At 46.3% G+C, this 17,190-nt stretch overlaps 1 protein-coding gene across 2 annotated transcripts; it reads left to right on the top strand.

The window, feature by feature from the left end:
* The first annotated feature begins 1,214 nt into the window (after positions 1-1,214).
* On the top strand, positions 1,215-16,843 carry LOC105913028 (E3 ubiquitin-protein ligase TRIM39). 2 transcript variants are annotated; one of them, XM_031564394.2, is made up of 10 exons: positions 1,215-1,306; positions 8,016-8,749; positions 11,286-11,381; positions 12,056-12,289; positions 12,752-12,923; positions 14,651-14,722; positions 14,898-14,924; positions 15,166-15,192; positions 15,580-15,755; positions 16,113-16,843. In XM_031564394.2, the coding sequence occupies exons 2-10, from the start codon at positions 8,066-8,068 to the stop codon at positions 16,452-16,454; spliced, it is 1,830 nt and encodes a 609-aa protein (XP_031420254.1). In that variant the 5' UTR covers positions 1,215-1,306; positions 8,016-8,065; the 3' UTR covers positions 16,455-16,843. The 2 variants fall into 2 exon arrangements, with proteins under 2 accessions (XP_031420254.1, XP_031420248.1); XM_031564388.2 differs by lacking the exon at positions 1,215-1,306 and adding an exon at positions 5,625-5,704.
* The last annotated feature ends 347 nt before the right edge of the window (positions 16,844-17,190 follow it).

The raw sequence follows: 17,190 nt of genomic DNA, 5'->3' as shown, positions 1-17,190 counted from the left end.
AGGTATATCATGTCACAGTGATATCATGTCACAGTGAAGAGTTAATACCTTTATTGTCATGATAATCATCAACATGTTAATCAAACATTTTCATACATTTAACAACAAAAAGTTTGTTCCTGACACTAAACTGGATGTAAACCTCTTCCTCTGCGCTTCGCACGGGCTGTTTCTATAGACTCGTAAAACAATCGACTGTCTGGGTCACCTGGCTTCCGGTTGCCTCCTCCTGTCGGCGTTTTCCTGTAAAAAAAAAAAAGAAAGAAAAGAAGCCTAAAAAGAATCTCTCCGCGCCTCCCACCGGCTGTCCCTTTCCCTGTCAGTCACGCTGGCTGTGCCGGCGGCGTGCTGTTCGCCTCGCCATCCGCAGCAGATGCCAGGCTTTGCTGGCGTTTGTTGCGTAACGGCATCGGTGACTGGGGAAAAGCAGTGATCCCCAACCTGTTTCCTCTTCTGAGGGTAGATGCCTCCACCAACACTTCGAGGTGACAAAAACACACCCTCTCTCTTTCATGAAATGACAAAGCAAAGAGTAGGGCTTGGGCATCACCACCTAATGGTAGATGATTAATCTCATTATTAAAGCTTGGTTGCTGCTTTTAGGAAGTACATCATATCTATAGGTAGATAGTGAGATGGCAATTACATTGATGTTGCCACACCCTTGTTGCCTAGCTCTAGGTTGATGTGTGCCTATAGCAGACAGCAAACATTATCTCAGGACGATTCAGGGGGTTATTCCAAGTATATGGTTTAGTGACAAACCTGGCTAAGTTACCTCAGAGTAAGTGGTAAACCTCCTAAAAGAAGACCCACATGGCTTTGTTTTGCTAAGAGAATGAAGCCGTACGTTTTTTTCTATTTAGGGGTTTACCATTTACTTACCCAGGTTTGTCACTAAACCACGTACTACACGTACTGCCGGAAAATCAAAGCAGTGGAGAGAGTGGTGAAGGGCTGGGCCCTGACACTGCAGTAATGAGCAGGCTAATGACAAAACAGGTCATGTTACTACATGTAACCTGACAAACTCACCCGACAGCTTTCCATCCAGTGGCCATACCTGGTCTCCCCACGCCAGTCTGTTTGCCACACACACACACACACACACACACACACAAACACACTTTTGCATGCATGCAAACCAGTGAAGCAGGATAACTCGGAAGCCACTGAGATACCAAGACACTGCATTAAGAGGGAGAAAGAGAAAGAGAGAGAGAAAGAGAGAAAGGGTGAACCAACTCGTCAGAGAACAGAGTACAAAACCAAAGAGGAAGGCGATCAGGACTCACAAAATCAAGAGGTATGGAGTGGGTTTTTGCTAATTTACTGTGGCAGAAATGTCGACTAATGTGATACTACAGAGCAGAAGAATGTTAAGTACTCTCTGGCTTGTCAAAATGTCAGGCAGCTTCACCTGAATGGCCACAGAAGTGGTGCTAAACCGATACATTTGGTGGTGCATAATTGTTTGACTGAACTGTGACGGCCGGTCTATGGCTTGTTACTGCATGTGCTCTGTGTGGTAGAGGGTTAAACGAGCATATTGGTTTTTTGGTTTTACTAGCTGGTGTTCTGTAGTTCGCTGTAGCCCATGCATGACTTGTGTGACCAGTGTAGCAAAATACACAGCTGGGTTGAAAACCCCGTCCTCTATTCAACATGAATCCAGTCGTTTTATTGCAAGGCATAGGGAATGGTGAAAGAACATCTACTCAACAATATCAATACTGGAAATTGTATAGTGAAGAGTGTCTTGTTGTAGAGTATTACTTCAGTCATGTGATGTGATACCAGATAAAACTTTAAACAAATGTTCCTATAAGCACATGGCAACATCAGATAAGGACTTTGCATGTTGTGCTCAGGGGTTAGCATAGCATCCTGAGAGATGCTGCTGTAGGTGCTGGAAAAACACTGGACCGTTGAGCCTATGCTGAGGGGAATTATGGCAAAGATTTTGTGTGGTGAAATGTCAAAACACCTATTTAGTAAGTGGCTTTCTGAAATTATGCAACACGTGTGGCTATGTTGTTGTTTTTAATATTATATTATATAATGTTATGTTATATTATATTATATTATATTTCTCTATCACCATTGGAGGTGTAACGTGTATGTAGACTTTTTCACTTTTGTGTAGATAAGGAGGTCACACAGTTCTGTTTTCAGGGGTACACCTCTGGGGCGATAGAGATAATTAGAGTTTGTGTTTGATAGCCCCACTGGACATACACATACTTCTCTCCTATCCACCAGTGGGCTGTTAACTGGCAGCTGTGTATTAGAAAGGTAGAAACCGTGAAGGGTGTGGCACAATGCATACGGCCTTTAGTTAGTTTCAGTCAATCAAGAAACAATACCTTCTTAGGCATGGTTTAGAAACACATCTCGTTTGTCCCTATGAATGTAGTCTTTAGGTAGTTTCAGTCAAACAAGAAACAATCCAATCTTAGACATGGTTTAGACACACATCTCGTTTGTCCCTATGAATGTAGTTTACGTATGCATTCAAGTCACCAAAATGTAAAATGTGCACAGGAAGTATTTCCTCTTTTGTGCTGTATTTCTGCGGTGGCAGCTCAGTAAAGCTCAGCATATACTGTGTGTATAACTTTCATCTGGGTCAGTCCGTGGTGCTGTGTTCAGAGCAGAGGCTTCCAAAAGGAGATTTACTCCAGAAGCTGCTTCACTGACATGCTTGACATTTAAAGAGATTCTCCACACACAACATACCCCACGTGTGCAGGGAAGGCATTGTGATGGTCAAACAGAAAGGAGCTATTTGTAACCTTTAGAGTTGAAGAATGTTATCAAAACACTGAAACTGATGAAGATCTACTGATCCGTTCTCAGTGTGGTCAGGTTTACCACCACAAATGGAAACCTACAGAGGTCAGGCCTCTGATTGGTCAAACACACACAAAGAATGGCTTTATATATATCAGGCATAGGCTGGAAATGAGTGTGAAAGATGGTATGTATTTGGTTACTAAATGCTGACAAATGCACAGCACAGCACTGTGACAAAATGTCATCTTGTATTATATAGACCTACATGTAGTATAATGTAGCATGGTAAAGCTTTGCATGACATGGTAACATTCAGTAGCTGTTTTTAAACTTTAAAGGGCATCTTAAGGCTCTCTGTGCAAATCTTTATCCAGCTGCAGCAAGTCTAATGTTTCAGGTGTGTGTGGTACAGTATGCCTGTAACAGCTCCCGATGGGGTTTCTGTGGAGGATTGACGAACTGCTTAGAAAACTGATCTGACCACAAAACAGCCGTCAGCCCCTGAGCTCGGAGCTCGGAGCTCGGAGCTCGGAGGCCGGAGTGGACTTGGCAAACTGCACAAGATGGTGCTCAGTGCTGATGGGGTGGGAGCAGTCTTTGCTGAGTGCTGGGGCTTTTTTTTATGGCGGCTATGATGATCGCCTCATAGGAGCCTGACGTCCGTGGTTCAAAGCCATTAAAGCACGCACTGTGTTGACATGGTGATGGGGAGAGAGGATCTTTATTGCACATTTCCACATAAAAATGCTGAATGCATGTAAATGTGGTGTATTCGGCTGCCTTACAGAACGGATATTTCCCACATCCCATTTGTCATTTAAATAAGATAGTGTTAATCCTCCTCTATGGTCCTGCCCGTGATGAACAATCTTGCAAATGAGTGCTTTTGCTCAGGAAGAAAATCTGTCTTCACGTTTACGTGACACCCCACAGGATGGCAAGCTATGCACAGGCTTAAAGTCCGCAGTCGAAGGGTTTCCAGAGCAAAAGCAGTCAGAAAGCCTCAGAGTGCAGTTGGCTTTGGGTGACCTTTGACCTGGATTTAGAAGTAATCTGATAGTGTGCAGCCCACCAAGTTGAGTGCACCTCATTTTAATTGATCATAGGTAGTAGATGACAATGGCCCTTATAGAAATTATTTTATTGATGAGCCCTTGGTCTGACGAGAGATTCTAATGCCAAAAAACCAAGGCAAGGATATCAGTGTGTAGACATTCTCTTGATGCATACATCTAGTGCCTCTGTGTGTGTGTGTGTGTGTGTGTGTGTGTGTGTGTGTGTGTGTGTGTGTGTGTGTGTGTCTGATCTGTCAGGATTTCTAAGTCATACACCTAAGTCACAAAGCTAAAGCGCATAGGAAAATAAGCACATCTGTAAATAACAAACACAAAACATTGCCTATACTATGAAACAGCAAACACACGATATGAGAAGACATGCCAATATATATATATATATATATATATATATATACTATACTATATATACTATATATCATGCTCCTGAAGAGGATAATAACATTAGAAGAACCTTCAGGCACTGGGGTCTGTAAAGCGCCTTGAGACAATTTGATTGTTTTGGTCCTATATAAATACAATTGAATGTAATTGAATTGAATTAGAGGGAGACATGCGTATATTATATTATATTATATTTCTCTTATTCCACTTCTAAAGGAGGGCATGTATACAAATATATACAGTCAACCCTTGACCCAAATATCATAGAAGACTGCCTTTGCGTGAGTCATCAGTTGTGAATAGAGGAACAGAAAAGAGATGATGAGGGGAATTTTTCCTTCTTTGTGTACAAGTCAGACATTTCCCATAAGGGCATTGGTGAACAACAACAAGTACTCCTTGTGTGGGGAAAAAAAAGCACACACCTCTGACATGGAATGTGGTGGTACCTGAAGTGTTCAGACCGGACCGACGACATTCTACAACTTGTTAAAAAAAGTTGATGACATGCCTTAGATTTGATTTTCTTTCAAAAAGGTTACAAGGGGAAGGTTTCAACCTTGTTTGTAAGGGAGCCATGTTAGAGACATTTGATTACATAAAGTTGATCATCCAAAGTCTGTTTTGACAAATATCCTCTTAGTGATGCCCACATAAAGTTTCAGTTAATGCCAGTTTAAGAAGGAAGCAGAACAAAAGATGTACAAAGGTGTAGGCAGCGTTCCTTGATTTATTTCTTTGCTTCTGGGTCAATTTGTCCATTTGATACTTCTTTTAATATGTGCCTTTGTACAGCGCATTGTTTGTTTGTTTTCTAAAACGGAACAGGTGTCTCATCATGCAAAATTTCTTCATCCTGGTACAGATCCGGGCATTTTCAATGAAAGCCCTTTTGTGTCAGAGCACGCTGCAGCTGAATAAACAACATGTTACTCTAAACGAGCTCGCCTTCTAAAAATTGAGGTCATCTTTTTTTTTTTTGCGGCCCTGAAAAAACATTCCTCCTCCGAAGAAGAAGGAAGTTGAACACCGGCAGCTTCACTGCTGTGATATAATTAAGAACCCCTTTTCAGCACAGAGATAGAAACCCAGCTTTTAAGGTGTCAGAAAAGATTCCCAGCCCTCACACAGAGCAAGGCTGCTTGCTGCATGCCTGCAGGTTGTGTTCAGTGTTGCAGGGGCTTGCATGAGGCCTTCCTCTGCTCATTGGGATTGGTGATGATTGGGCCCAGGTGTGGTGGACTGACACACAGCCTAGGGGTGGCGAATGAGAGCCCAACACTGAACTCTCAGCATGTTTCAGTTCATGTCAGTGTGCCAGCAGGCCAGCTAAAGAGACAAACTAGCACACTAGTACACTTTAGTCCTGTGCACAGTGAGAGCTGTGTTTCAGTTTGGTGGCAGTTTGTGTCCTTTAAAAACCTCCGCCCACAACTTCCTCAACACAGGTAAGGCAGTGCAAATTACTCTATTAACTAACTATAGACTTGCTGTTGTCAACAAACCTTTCCAGTTACTGCACTGCTCAGGATTGTCCTTCAGAACAGACAAGAATTGAGTTTGCTCCAAAAACAGATATGCAAATATTGTAAAAAAAAAATCTAACAAACAATGTGTGCAAATAGTCACCCATGTGACACTGCGTTTGTGCTGTAAGGGACTGGTGGCTGTCAGGGCACAGATCAGGGCTGTCTAGCCGTTGCCCTCAGTACTGGGCTGCTGTGGAAGCTTTCTTGCGGTCTGCTTGAGCAATGGCAGTTTGGCTGTGGTTTTTGCTACATTTGGCCTTGTTTGGATGTTACCCATATACCTATTTGAGAAAGTGTGGTCATGTGTAATAGGAAGGAAGGCACTTGAGTCAAGGAGGTGGGGGTTAAGTAAATCAGGAGTATGTATCAAATATCAACAATTTGAATCTGTGTCTGGACAGGGAAGCTGCTTGGAATGTTGTTTGGTTTTGAATCAAACCGTCGCCTTGGGGTAAATCCGTCAGTCATGGGCATTCTTATTTTGTTTGTCGGTTACTGGAGTGGTCCTTAGCCTACACTTATTGGGCTCTTTCCTCGGCCTGTATCGGCACAGATTTGATTCTGTTTTGCTCCTCAAGCAGCTTGCACACTGCCCTCAACAAACGCCAACATTCTCCAACTAACACCAACTGCCGGCGCACACTGACCCGACTGTTGGTGTTTGTTGGCATTGGAGAATGTTGGCGTTTGTCGGGGCAGTGTGCAAGCTGCTTCACACCCCACCCCTCAGACAGTAGTGTCATAATGCAGTGTTTGTTTGTGTGTGTTTGTGTGTGTGTTTGAAGTGGCTTGCTCAAAATGAACAGGAGTCGACAGATGGCAAGATTATCCTGTTTAATTAAAATGTAGTTTTTATAGCAAGATGATCCTGTTTAATTAATATGTAGTTTTTATAGCAAGACGATCCTGTTTAATAAATATGTAGTTTTTATAGCAAGAAGATCCTGTTTAATAAATATGTAGTTTTTATAGCAAGATGATCCTGTTTAATAAATATGTAGTTTTTATAACAAGATGATCCTGTTTAATTAATATGTAGTTTTTATAGCAATGCTTCAGCTTAGTCTGAACTTGAAGGAGGAACACATCACCGTGATGCATTTCTTAAGCTAATTGCACAAGGAGTGCAGGGAGATGTGGTGAATGAAAGAAGCATGATTACAAATACTTACTCGCATTCATGATGGGTATGCATCGCACCCAAATGTGAATATGAGCAATTAAGATGAATATGAACTATTTATGAGCATGGCCTCAAAACGCAAAAGCACTGAATGTGTTGGGTGTTTTCTGTCTGTCAGTGCTGCACATTTCAATTCAGCTCAATTCAATTCTATTTTTATAGCGCCAAAACAATCACATTGTCTCAAGGTGCTTTACAGAGCCCAATGCCTGAACCCCCTTAGAGCAAGCACAGTTTTGACTGAACGTTTGCAGTGGTTGTGTTCAGGGAGAGAATGGAACTGTCCTGAGGGGACTGGGAGAATGTGTTCAGGGAGGGGGATGTGATTATAGTACTAAGGGTCAGTAAAGAGCTGGATTTAAGATGCCATTTCAGTAGACTATAAAGTGAGCTTTCATAGCCCAGTTATTTTCCAAGAAGATCTCTCTCTGTCTCTCTCTCTGTCTCTGTCTCTCTCTCTGTCTCTGTCTCTGTTTCTGTTTCTGTCACTGTCACTGTCACTGTCACTGTCTCTGTCTCTGTCTCTGTCTCTGTCTCTCTCTCTGTCCCTGTCTCTGTCTCTCTCTCTCTGTCTCTCCCTCCCTCTCTGTCTCTGTCTCTCTCTCTGTCTCTGTCTCTCTGTCTCTGTCTCTGTCTCTGTCTCTGTCTCTCTCTCTCTCTCTCTCTCTGTCTCTGTCTCTGTCTCTGTCTCTCTCTGTCTCTGTCTCTGTCTCTGTCTCTGTCACTGTCTCTGTCTCTGTCTCTGTCTCTCTGTCTGTCTGTGTGTTTAGGAACTGGGGGCACTAATGGATACACTCTTGAACTTGAATTGAACTTCACCGCATGGAAAAATGCACCGCATGGGCGTAACCAGTAAAAGTAGTACCAGTTAATAAGTCATGAATGGGATAAGCCAAAGAACCCTAGTGAGAGTTGTAAAATAGAACCATCATCGGCGGTTTCTTAGTATTACCTTAGTAGATTATGCAGCAGTGGCCTTTGAGCGTTATATTTTATGTGTCTGTACTCCTTTGTGTAAAGTGTGTATATTTTATGTGTGTGTTGCAGGCTGTTCCTACTCTGCCCCCTTCCCCCCCCCCCCCGCCCCGCTGCTGAAGATGGCTCAGTTTGCTATGTCGCCCGACGCGTTCTCCGAGGCCGAGGTGACCTGCTCCATCTGCCTGGACCTGCTGTGCGACCCGGTCACCACACCCTGCGGCCACAACTACTGCCAGGCCTGCATCGGCGGCTACTGGGCCTCCACCGAGGTGTGCTCGTGCCCGCTGTGCAAGCGCGTCTTCCAGGAGCGGCCCAAGCTCAGCATCAACCGCGTGCTGTCCGCCATCACCAACACGTACAAGGTGGCCCAGTACGACGGCTACCCCGACGCCTCCGACCCGGCCTCGTCGAAGACGCCGACGCCCAAACCCCGCAGCAGAGCGGGCGGCGCTGTCGCCGCGGAGACGTCGGCCCTCTACGACGACATCGACGTGGCGAAGGGCAAAGTGGTCATGTGCGACGTGTGCCCGGGCAAGAAGCAGCGCGCCGTGAGCAGCTGCATGACGTGCATGGCGTCCTACTGCGAGGAGCACGTGCAGGCGCACCGCGACATGCCCTTCTACCGCGGCCACCAGCTCCGGGACCCCGGGGAGGCCCAGCAGGGGCGCACCTGCCCCACCCACGGCAGGCTGCTGGAGGTGTACTGCCGCACCGACCAGACCTGCATCTGCTCCGTCTGCGTGCTCGAGACACACCGCACACACAGCACCGTGTCTGTGCAGACCGAGAGGATCACCAAACAGGTGTGTGTGTGTGTGTGTGTGTGACAGTGAGTGAGAGAGCGAGCGAGGCACAAAAGACAGAGTAATGTCCATGCAAACCAATGAAGCATGTCGGAGTGTGTGAGTGAGTGTACGTGTGAGAGAGAGAAAGAGAAATATGAACAAGGTGGCGCATGTGTGTGCGCGTGTGCTTGTGTGTGCGTGTGTATCTGTCTCTCTAAATGTATATATGTGTGGACCTCTAAGTGTGTGTGTGTGTGTGGGTGGGTGGGGTGTGAGGGATAGAGAGAGATAAGAACAAGGTGGAGGTTTGTGTGTGTGTGTGTGTGTGTGTGTGTGTGTGGGGTGTGAGGGATAGAGAGAGATAAGAACAAGGTGGAGGTGTGTGTGTGTGGGTGTGAGGGATAGAGAGAGATAAGAACAAGGTGGAGGTGTGTGTGTGTGTGGGTATTCTGCATTGAGGTGGACTGTGACTATCCTCATGTCTACAGCACAAAAGGTTATAGTAATGCTGCTATGAACGGTACGCTGCATGACCACATTATTCGCTGAGGAATTTGGCGTTTGCATATCTTCCCACACCAAGACTCTCCTTATCATTCTGACGAAGTAGTTTTCCATCGCAGAAGAGATTCCAAAGTGTCGGACGGGCGGGGCTAAACTCCGGCGTAAACAAATGAAGAAATCGCTGAAATGTCATAGACAAAAATAGCCTCCGGTCAGCACGCGGCAAACCTGTGTTTTTAGTTTTCATTCTCGGATACTACTGTCACCCTCACGGTCATCTCCATCTTTTCTCTAATCTGAATGAAAGAAACATGATTTCTGCCCTAGGAGTCAGTCTCAGGATCACAACCATGAGATTCAATTTTAAAACGGCAGAAGATCGAGGAAGCGTGACTGGTTTTTTTTTTTTTTTTTAAGTTAGTTTGCCCCTTGACCCATTACATACTGTATATAAGAAACAAGCCCTTGAAATGAGAATAGATTTACACGAAAAGTGGCCATAGGCTTTTGTTGAAGCACCAAGCCATAACAGACATTCTTCTCGGAGCTGTTAGGAAATCCTGTTTCCTAACAGATCTGATATCTTAACACGAACTTGAGCTTTGAGAAACTGAGACCTGTTGGAAAACATTAGCATAAAAATGTCCCACCGGCATTTTGTATGAAATGTACCTAGCAGCCTCACGTGAGCTTTGAGTAACTGGGACCTGCTTGCAGCTTTCACATGACAGAAGGTTACTGTGTTCACCTGGCACACATTCGTCCATTGCACACACAGGTAGCAGGCCACTGTGATCCAAGGTCCGGTCCAGTTCTGGTCCAGTTCTGGTCCAGTTCTGGCCCGGATCCTTTGAATCCACACCAGGATTAATACGGGCCAGATGGGATCCTGAGTTGGCGGTTATCAGCCGTTTCCTCCGTTACCTTATCTCTGAGGGAGCTCTCCCAAAATCACATGTTTACCCAGATCCCATCACATGTTCCTGTGATGATGAATTCGATGTGACCTGTGACCTGTGATGTGAGGTGTGGACATTCTGTGATGGACAGGGTTTAGACAATAACTCCTCGCTATGAGCTTTGAAAATGTTCCCGTCAAACATTCTTCCACTTTGCCATCCCGCATTAGATAAACACCCACAAAACAAAGCTTGGGTGGGGTTGAGTTGGTGGTGACCTAGTTCAGTCATGCCCCCAAATCGGGCTTCTTCTTTGATGAAATGGGTTCAGGCCTTTGTGGAATGTGCAGTACATATTTCAGAAGTTAAACCTGACCAACAATATCATCAGATGCATCCTACCCCACTACTCCCCGAGGCTGTGTCAGTCACATGTTGTCATGGAAATGTCAATACGTCTACTTCCTGGAGGCTTCCATGGTTCTGAAAGACTCGTTGCCATGGAAGAATGGCTACACTTTGTCTTCACTGACTACACAAAATTCTCTCCAGGGCAGGGCATGAAGTTACTGATACACACGCATCTGTGTGACGTCTTTGTTCTCCCATAAGAAAAGGGCCTTCGTGTGTAACGTCTGTTATGATGAAAACAGCAGTGCAGACGCAAGAATTGAATACAGTAGAAATAGAAGTCCAGGCTCAAGTCTACACTCACGTCTACAATCCAGTTGGTAGTGCGTCACATGAAGCAAAAGCTTGTCATACCATACAGAAGAAAGATCTAGACAAAAAAAAAATACAACAATGTGAAGGATGTTAAAATGATTTAGTAAATAAAAATAGTTAAAAAAAGTAAAGTATAATGCTAGTGCAATGCCGTCATACAGAGACTTGATTGTGTGGGTTGTTGATTTACATTTACATTTAGTCATTTAGCAGACGCTTTTATCCAAAGCGACTTACGATGTATACACATTTTACATTTACACTGATGGCACACTGCACATCAGGAGCAATTAGGGGTTCAGTGTCTTGCTCAAGGACGCTTCGACAGGGACTCGAACTAGCAACCTTCTGATTACTAAACGACTTCTCTACCTCCTGTACCACTGTCGCCCACGATTTCCTCTTTCTTCCCTGCTGTCTCACAGAAACTCCTGAGTAAGACGGAGCTGGACATCCAGACCAGCATCGACAGGAAGAGCCTCAACTTGGCTGACATGAGAGGGAGGATGCAAACGGTGAAGGTAGACATCATGTCCGATCAAAAGGCCACTTGTTAACTCAAGGAAACACAATACATAAAGAAAAATCATCTGTTTGTAAGAGACTGGCATCTGATCCAACATATCAATCAGGGGATTTTTTGGAGTACTGGGAATACTCTCAAAACATTAGGAATAGTCGAAATATTGGGAATACTGAGTTAGTATTATAATAAAATGAATGCATAGAATAACTGGCTTTAGTGAGATTAGCCAGGTCCTCACAGGGACGCTGGAGTACCAAAGGCACTCAGGTGTGTGGGGGAAACACCGATGAGGAGGCCCAGTGCTCATCCACTGTCACACACACACACACACACACACACACACACACACACACACACGCGCGCCCAGTGCTCATCCACTGTCGCACGCACGCACGCACGCACGCACGCACGCACGCACGCACGCACGCACGCACGCACGCACGCACGCACGCACGCACGCACGCACGCACGCACACCTAGTGCTCATCCACTGTCACACACACACACACACATACACACACACACACACACACGCGCGCGCCCAGTGCTCATCCACTGTCATGCAGAAACTCCACACAGACTACCTAGTGTGCTGGAAGTGCAGATTGCGACCTCGTTCATGAAACTATTCAGACCGCTTGTGTTGGATGTGACCTTTGACCCCTGCAGAACTATGCCAGGGCAGAGCAAGCCCAGCTAGAGCAACTGCTGGGGGAGGTGATACGCTCTGTGGATCGGATTCGCCGGGAGCTGGTTGGCCGGATACAGGAGAAGCAGGCCTCTGTGATTGGACGGGGGGAGGAAATAGTGTCGCGACAGGAGGCTGAGCTGAGCAGGATGCAGGAAGTGAGAGCGAGGCTGGAACAACAGGCCACCTCTGATGACCACATTGGTTTCCTGCAGGTGAGACACACACGCACGCGCACGCGCACGCGCACACACACACACACACACACACACACACACACACACACACACACACACACACACACACACACCACACACACACACACACACACACACACACACACACACACACACACACGCACGCACGCACGCACGCACGCACCCTATACCACAGCTCCCTATTCTGACCCAATCGTTTTTCTCTGCTAGTGCACCACTGTAGACTCATCCATCTGTAGACTTAATGAACCATATACATACTAGGTCTTCTTTCATGCAAAATATGAATCCAATTACTATTTATCCAAGAGAACGTTTTAAAGACATGGCTTCCACCACCTGATTGCTCTGACAAAATGTAAACATAACTACAGTAAACAAAATGTAAACATAACTACAGTGAACTACAGTAAAGTAAAGGTTCCTGAGCCGGTTCTGCCTGACCCCTGACCCCTGCAGAGCTTTGAGGAGGTGGGCACCCCCCTGCAGGCCGAGCTGAACCAGGGCCGGGAGGAGCCCGAGGTGGACCTGGAGCTGCGCTTCTCCCTGGACGACGTGAAGGCCTCCCTCAGGGAGGTCCAGGACCGGCTGGAAGACATCCGCGGCGGAGAGGTGCGCTACCGCCAATCTGGTGAGTCCCTGTTGTCGTGGCGACCGTGGTGGCGGGGGTGCCATGGTGACAGAAATAGCGACGCGTCACAATTCCCGTTAGTCAAACGCATGTAATTACCACCCAACACACAGGAGGTGTTTTTATTCAAACCTGTTATTGGGATTATGGCCGTGATTATGGGCAGTGAACGTTATCATTATCCATTTCAGACAAACTGATGACTTCCACACACAAACTTCAATAACATAGCCCCTTTTTTTTAAATGGAGCAATAGTTTGCCTTGCTAAGAGGCTTTTAAATGTAATGGCTCTACTCTAGAATGATTCACGTTGATGGTGTGGAAACATTTCACACAGTGTGATGGCAGCGAACAGGTGGGAGATGGCAGACAGAGCTGGGCCAGAGCTGGCCCTAATCAGGCCCCTCATCTGGTCTGTTCAAGCAGGCCGCTTTCCGTGGTGCCTCAGATGGAGCATCTGTCACTGCTGATCAGTGCTGCCATCTGTCTTGTGGAGTTTTAATGACGTGCAGTGCAGCACGTAGGGCGAGTTCAGGCGTGATCAGACATACCTAATCCATTCAGCAATTATTACTCCGGCAAAATAATAGAGTCTGGAATTATGGTCAGCTCAACTCTCATGCCTGCGATGGAGATAAGAACATACAGATGGCATGAAACATACAATGCTGAGGTGTGTGTGTGTGTGTGTGTGTGCCTATGTGTATGTGCTAGTTGTATGAGTATGTATAAGGTGTGTGTGTGTGTGTGTGTGTGTGTGTGTGTGTGTGTGTGTGTGTGTGTGTGCGCCTATGTGTATGTGCTAGTTGTATGAGTATGTATAAGGTGTGTGTGTGTGTGTGTGTGTGTGTGTGCGCGCCTATGTGTATGTGCTAGGTGTGTGTGTGTGTGTGTGTGTGTGTGAGAGAGAGAGAGAGAGAAATAGGGTGTCTGAGGACAGTGAGCCATGAGGAGCTGCAGCGGCTTCAGTAGTTCAGACAGTTGAGAAACTGCTGAGTCACTGTGAAATATGAGGGCCAGTCTGCACACACTACCCACAATGCCACACCTACTCTTCCTCTTCCCTCTGGCTGGGCCTGCAAGGCGGCATGAATGAACTGAGGAGATAGTCAGGTGTGTGTGTGAGAGGTCTGAGTGTGTGTGTGTGTGTGTGTGGTGTGTGTGTGTGTGTGTGTGTGTGTGTGTGTGTGTGTGTGTGTGTGTGTGTGTGTGTTCCAGCCCCTCTGTTTGATTAAGGTCCTGGGCTTTGTGAAGCGTTTTGAGACAATGTCTATTGTTAATGGCGCTATGTGAATTAATAAAATGGAATTGAAGTTCCACTGGGCAGGAGAAAGGTGCTGACAGCTCAGAAACTATAAAAGTCCTGAGATCATGCAGAGCCGTATCAGATGAGGGGCGGGGCTGTATAAGAGCAGGGGCGGAGCTTTATAAGATCAGGGGTGAGTCGTATATCAGGGACGGGGCTGTCCCAGTCAGCTACCACCTCAGAGCTCACCTGTAAAACTCACCTGACTGAATGGTGCAAACTCGCCTGACTGAATGGTGCAAACACACCTGACTGAATGGTAAAATGTAAAAAAAAAAAAATTTAAAAAAAGTTGATAGAGGCATGATGAGGGTTACAGGCCGGCATGACTGTGTAATGCGGTCATTTCATACCTGTGTGTGTGTGTGTGTGTGTGTGTGTGTGTGTGTGTGTGTGTGTGTGTGTGTGTGTGTTTGCAGTCTCTTCACTACCAGAGAGCGAGAGCATGATGAGTGTTAGGTCAATGGGAAGGAAGGACTGGTCACTAAAAGGTAAGAACAAATACACCCCTCCCCCCCAAACACACACATTGATTTATACAAAACCCCAGTTGGTTTCAATTCTGCTCAGTTCTGTAATAATTCGTCCATATGGGTCTCTGTCATTGTGTCAGCCATGTGGCCCTGCTGTACGTGTGTGTTCTAAAGTGTGTTGTACTATTTCCAGACATACGCAGGCTAAGGCCAAGTTCAGGTATGCTTGTTTGTTGTTCCTTCATCATGCTCTGATATAAATGTGAATTCATTCTTTAAATAAGTCAGAATGAATCATAAAGTTCCCATATGACACTTCTAAATGTGTGCCTTAAGCAAACATGTGTATATGGTTACTTGGTTACTAAAATGCTTCAAAATGATTTACTAGACCAGTTATGAATGTTTCTCCTTTGCGTTTGTATTTGCATCTAAATGGTTGACCATATTGTCTCCTACAGCGCACAAGAAGGTTAAAGGATATGTAGGTAAGTCTGAGACCACACGTCTCTTCTGACCAATTATGAACATTTTTAGTGAGAGTACCCTAAATCTCCTCCCTCATTACCCTGGATCTTTAGTAGAACCAAAGCAGAACCAATTTATCTCCAATCTTGCTACCTTTAACTTTAACCTAACTCCTCTCCCTGACGGCTCTTTCTTTAACTTTAACCAAACTCCTCTCCCTGACGGCTCTTTCCAGAAGATGTGTCCTGAGTAGAACTAAAAATGTCTATAGAACCGTTTCCCTTACTAACCTAACCACCTAACCCACAGCCTTATTACCTTTAACTTTACCTCAACTCCATGAAGAGTGTAACTCCTTTCCCTGGTTGCTCACTGCCCTCCCTGCCCTCCCTGGTTGCCCTTCCCAGAGGACCTGTCCCTGAATCCCGTGACCGCGTACCCTTTCCTCACCCTGTCAGAGGACCGCAAGCAGGTGAAGCGAGGCGAGAAGCTGCAGTTCTACAGGAACAGCACGCAGCGATTCGACGTCTGGTCCTGCGTGCTCGCCAAAGAGAGCTTCGAGTCGGGCAGACACTACTGGGAGGTCAGAATTAAATTAAATTAAATTAAATTCGATTTGATTTATATAGCGCCAGAAACAATAAAATTGTCTCAAGGCGCTTTACGGAGCACAAAGCCCAGAATGCTTTTATATATGTAGAAATAAACGACAAACATCAAAAATAGTTTGGTCAATTCAATGGACTGGGGCCTGATGTATGGACCTCATGGCAGGCAGGCAGGCAGGCATGTCTTGGAGGACCCTGAGAAATGAGTCACTGCCCAGATATGTGCACTGGATAGTTCCTGTCTCTCGGCTTGTTTGCATAATGTGTGTGGGGGCTGACTACACTTCCCTGCAGTCGTCCTGACGCCCCGTTCTTTCTGTTCTACATTCCAGGTGAACGTCGGAGAGAGTAAGGACTGGAAGTTGGGTGTGTCTATCGAGTCAGCCCAGAGGAAGGGCCTTTTTGACATGAGTCCCTCGAACGGCTACTACGCCCTCTGGTGGGGTGGCTCCCACCTGCGCACGCTCACTTCTCCTCCTCTGGGCAAGGTGAAGGTGACGGGGCGGCTGCGTAGGGTCGGGGTCTACCTGGACTGCGAGGAGGGCCAGGTGGTCTTCTACAACGCCAAGTCTGGGAGCGAGTTGCACTCCTTCAACACGGCCCCCTTCAGGGAGAAGGTGCTGCCGCTGTTTGGCACGGGGGACAAGGAGGTCCCACTAGTGCTTATGAGCTGATGGATGGACACCACTAAAGGAGTGAGGAAAGAGATTGAGTGAGTGCCTGAGGTGGAAGAGAGAGGAAGAGAGGAGAACGGGGAAGAATGAATGAATGAGCGAGAGGGAGAGTGGAAGAGAGAATGAATAGTGGAGAGAGGAATAGTGAATGAGGGAGAGGAGGGACATGAGGATGAAGGAACTACTATCCCAGAACGCAGGAGAGACGCTGTGAGCCATTGGAGAGCCGAGCCTAACTTGGTAGCTCTGTTTTTAGACTCTGACTGTGGGAGTGAAGGAATGAGGGAATGTGAGTATTTCTGTGACTGAATGGGAGAGGGTGGGAGGGACGGAAGCTGAGAGGAGTTTTTATATCTGTGTGTGTGGGAGGGTGGAAGGGCATTGAGAGGGGGAGAGGGAGAGACAGACAGACCGAAGAGAGAAGGAAAGAGAGAGAGAGAGAGAGAGAGAGAGAGAGCGAGAGAGCGAGAGAGCGAGAGAGCGAGAGAGCGAGAGAGCGAGAGAGCGAGAGAAGGAGAGCGAGAGAAGGAGAGCGAGAGAAGGAGAGCGCTGCACTGAAGAATGAGTAAGCATATTTAGAGCGGGCGAGGTGAGTGGAGCCGTTTGTGGCCGAGGATGAAAATGCAAGCGAGAGTGAGCTGATAGAAAGCTGCATACTGGAACATGGCAAACACAGTGAAGGTGAACAGAGTCAGGAGGCTTTATTACTGGAACATGGCAAACACAGTGAAGGTGA

The sequence above is a fragment of the Clupea harengus genome, chromosome 1 (genome assembly GCF_900700415.2).
Source record: "Clupea harengus chromosome 1, Ch_v2.0.2, whole genome shotgun sequence".
NCBI classification, from domain to species: Eukaryota; Metazoa; Chordata; class Actinopteri; order Clupeiformes; family Clupeidae; genus Clupea; species Clupea harengus.
Note: the sequence above shows the minus strand (reverse complement) of the source record. Positions and strands in the feature narration are given on the sequence as shown.

Coding starts and splice junctions, on each gene's coding strand:
- LOC105913028 (XM_031564394.2), top strand. CDS start 8,066: ATGGCTCAGTTTGCTATGTCGCCCGACGCGTTCTCCGAGGCCGAGGTG. Junction 12,924..14,650: donor GGTGCGCTACCGCCAATCTG/GTGAGTCCCTGT, acceptor GTGTGTTTGCAG/TCTCTTCACTACCAGAGAGC. Junction 15,193..15,579: donor GAAGGTTAAAGGATATGTAG/GTAAGTCTGAGA, acceptor TGCCCTTCCCAG/AGGACCTGTCCCTGAATCCC.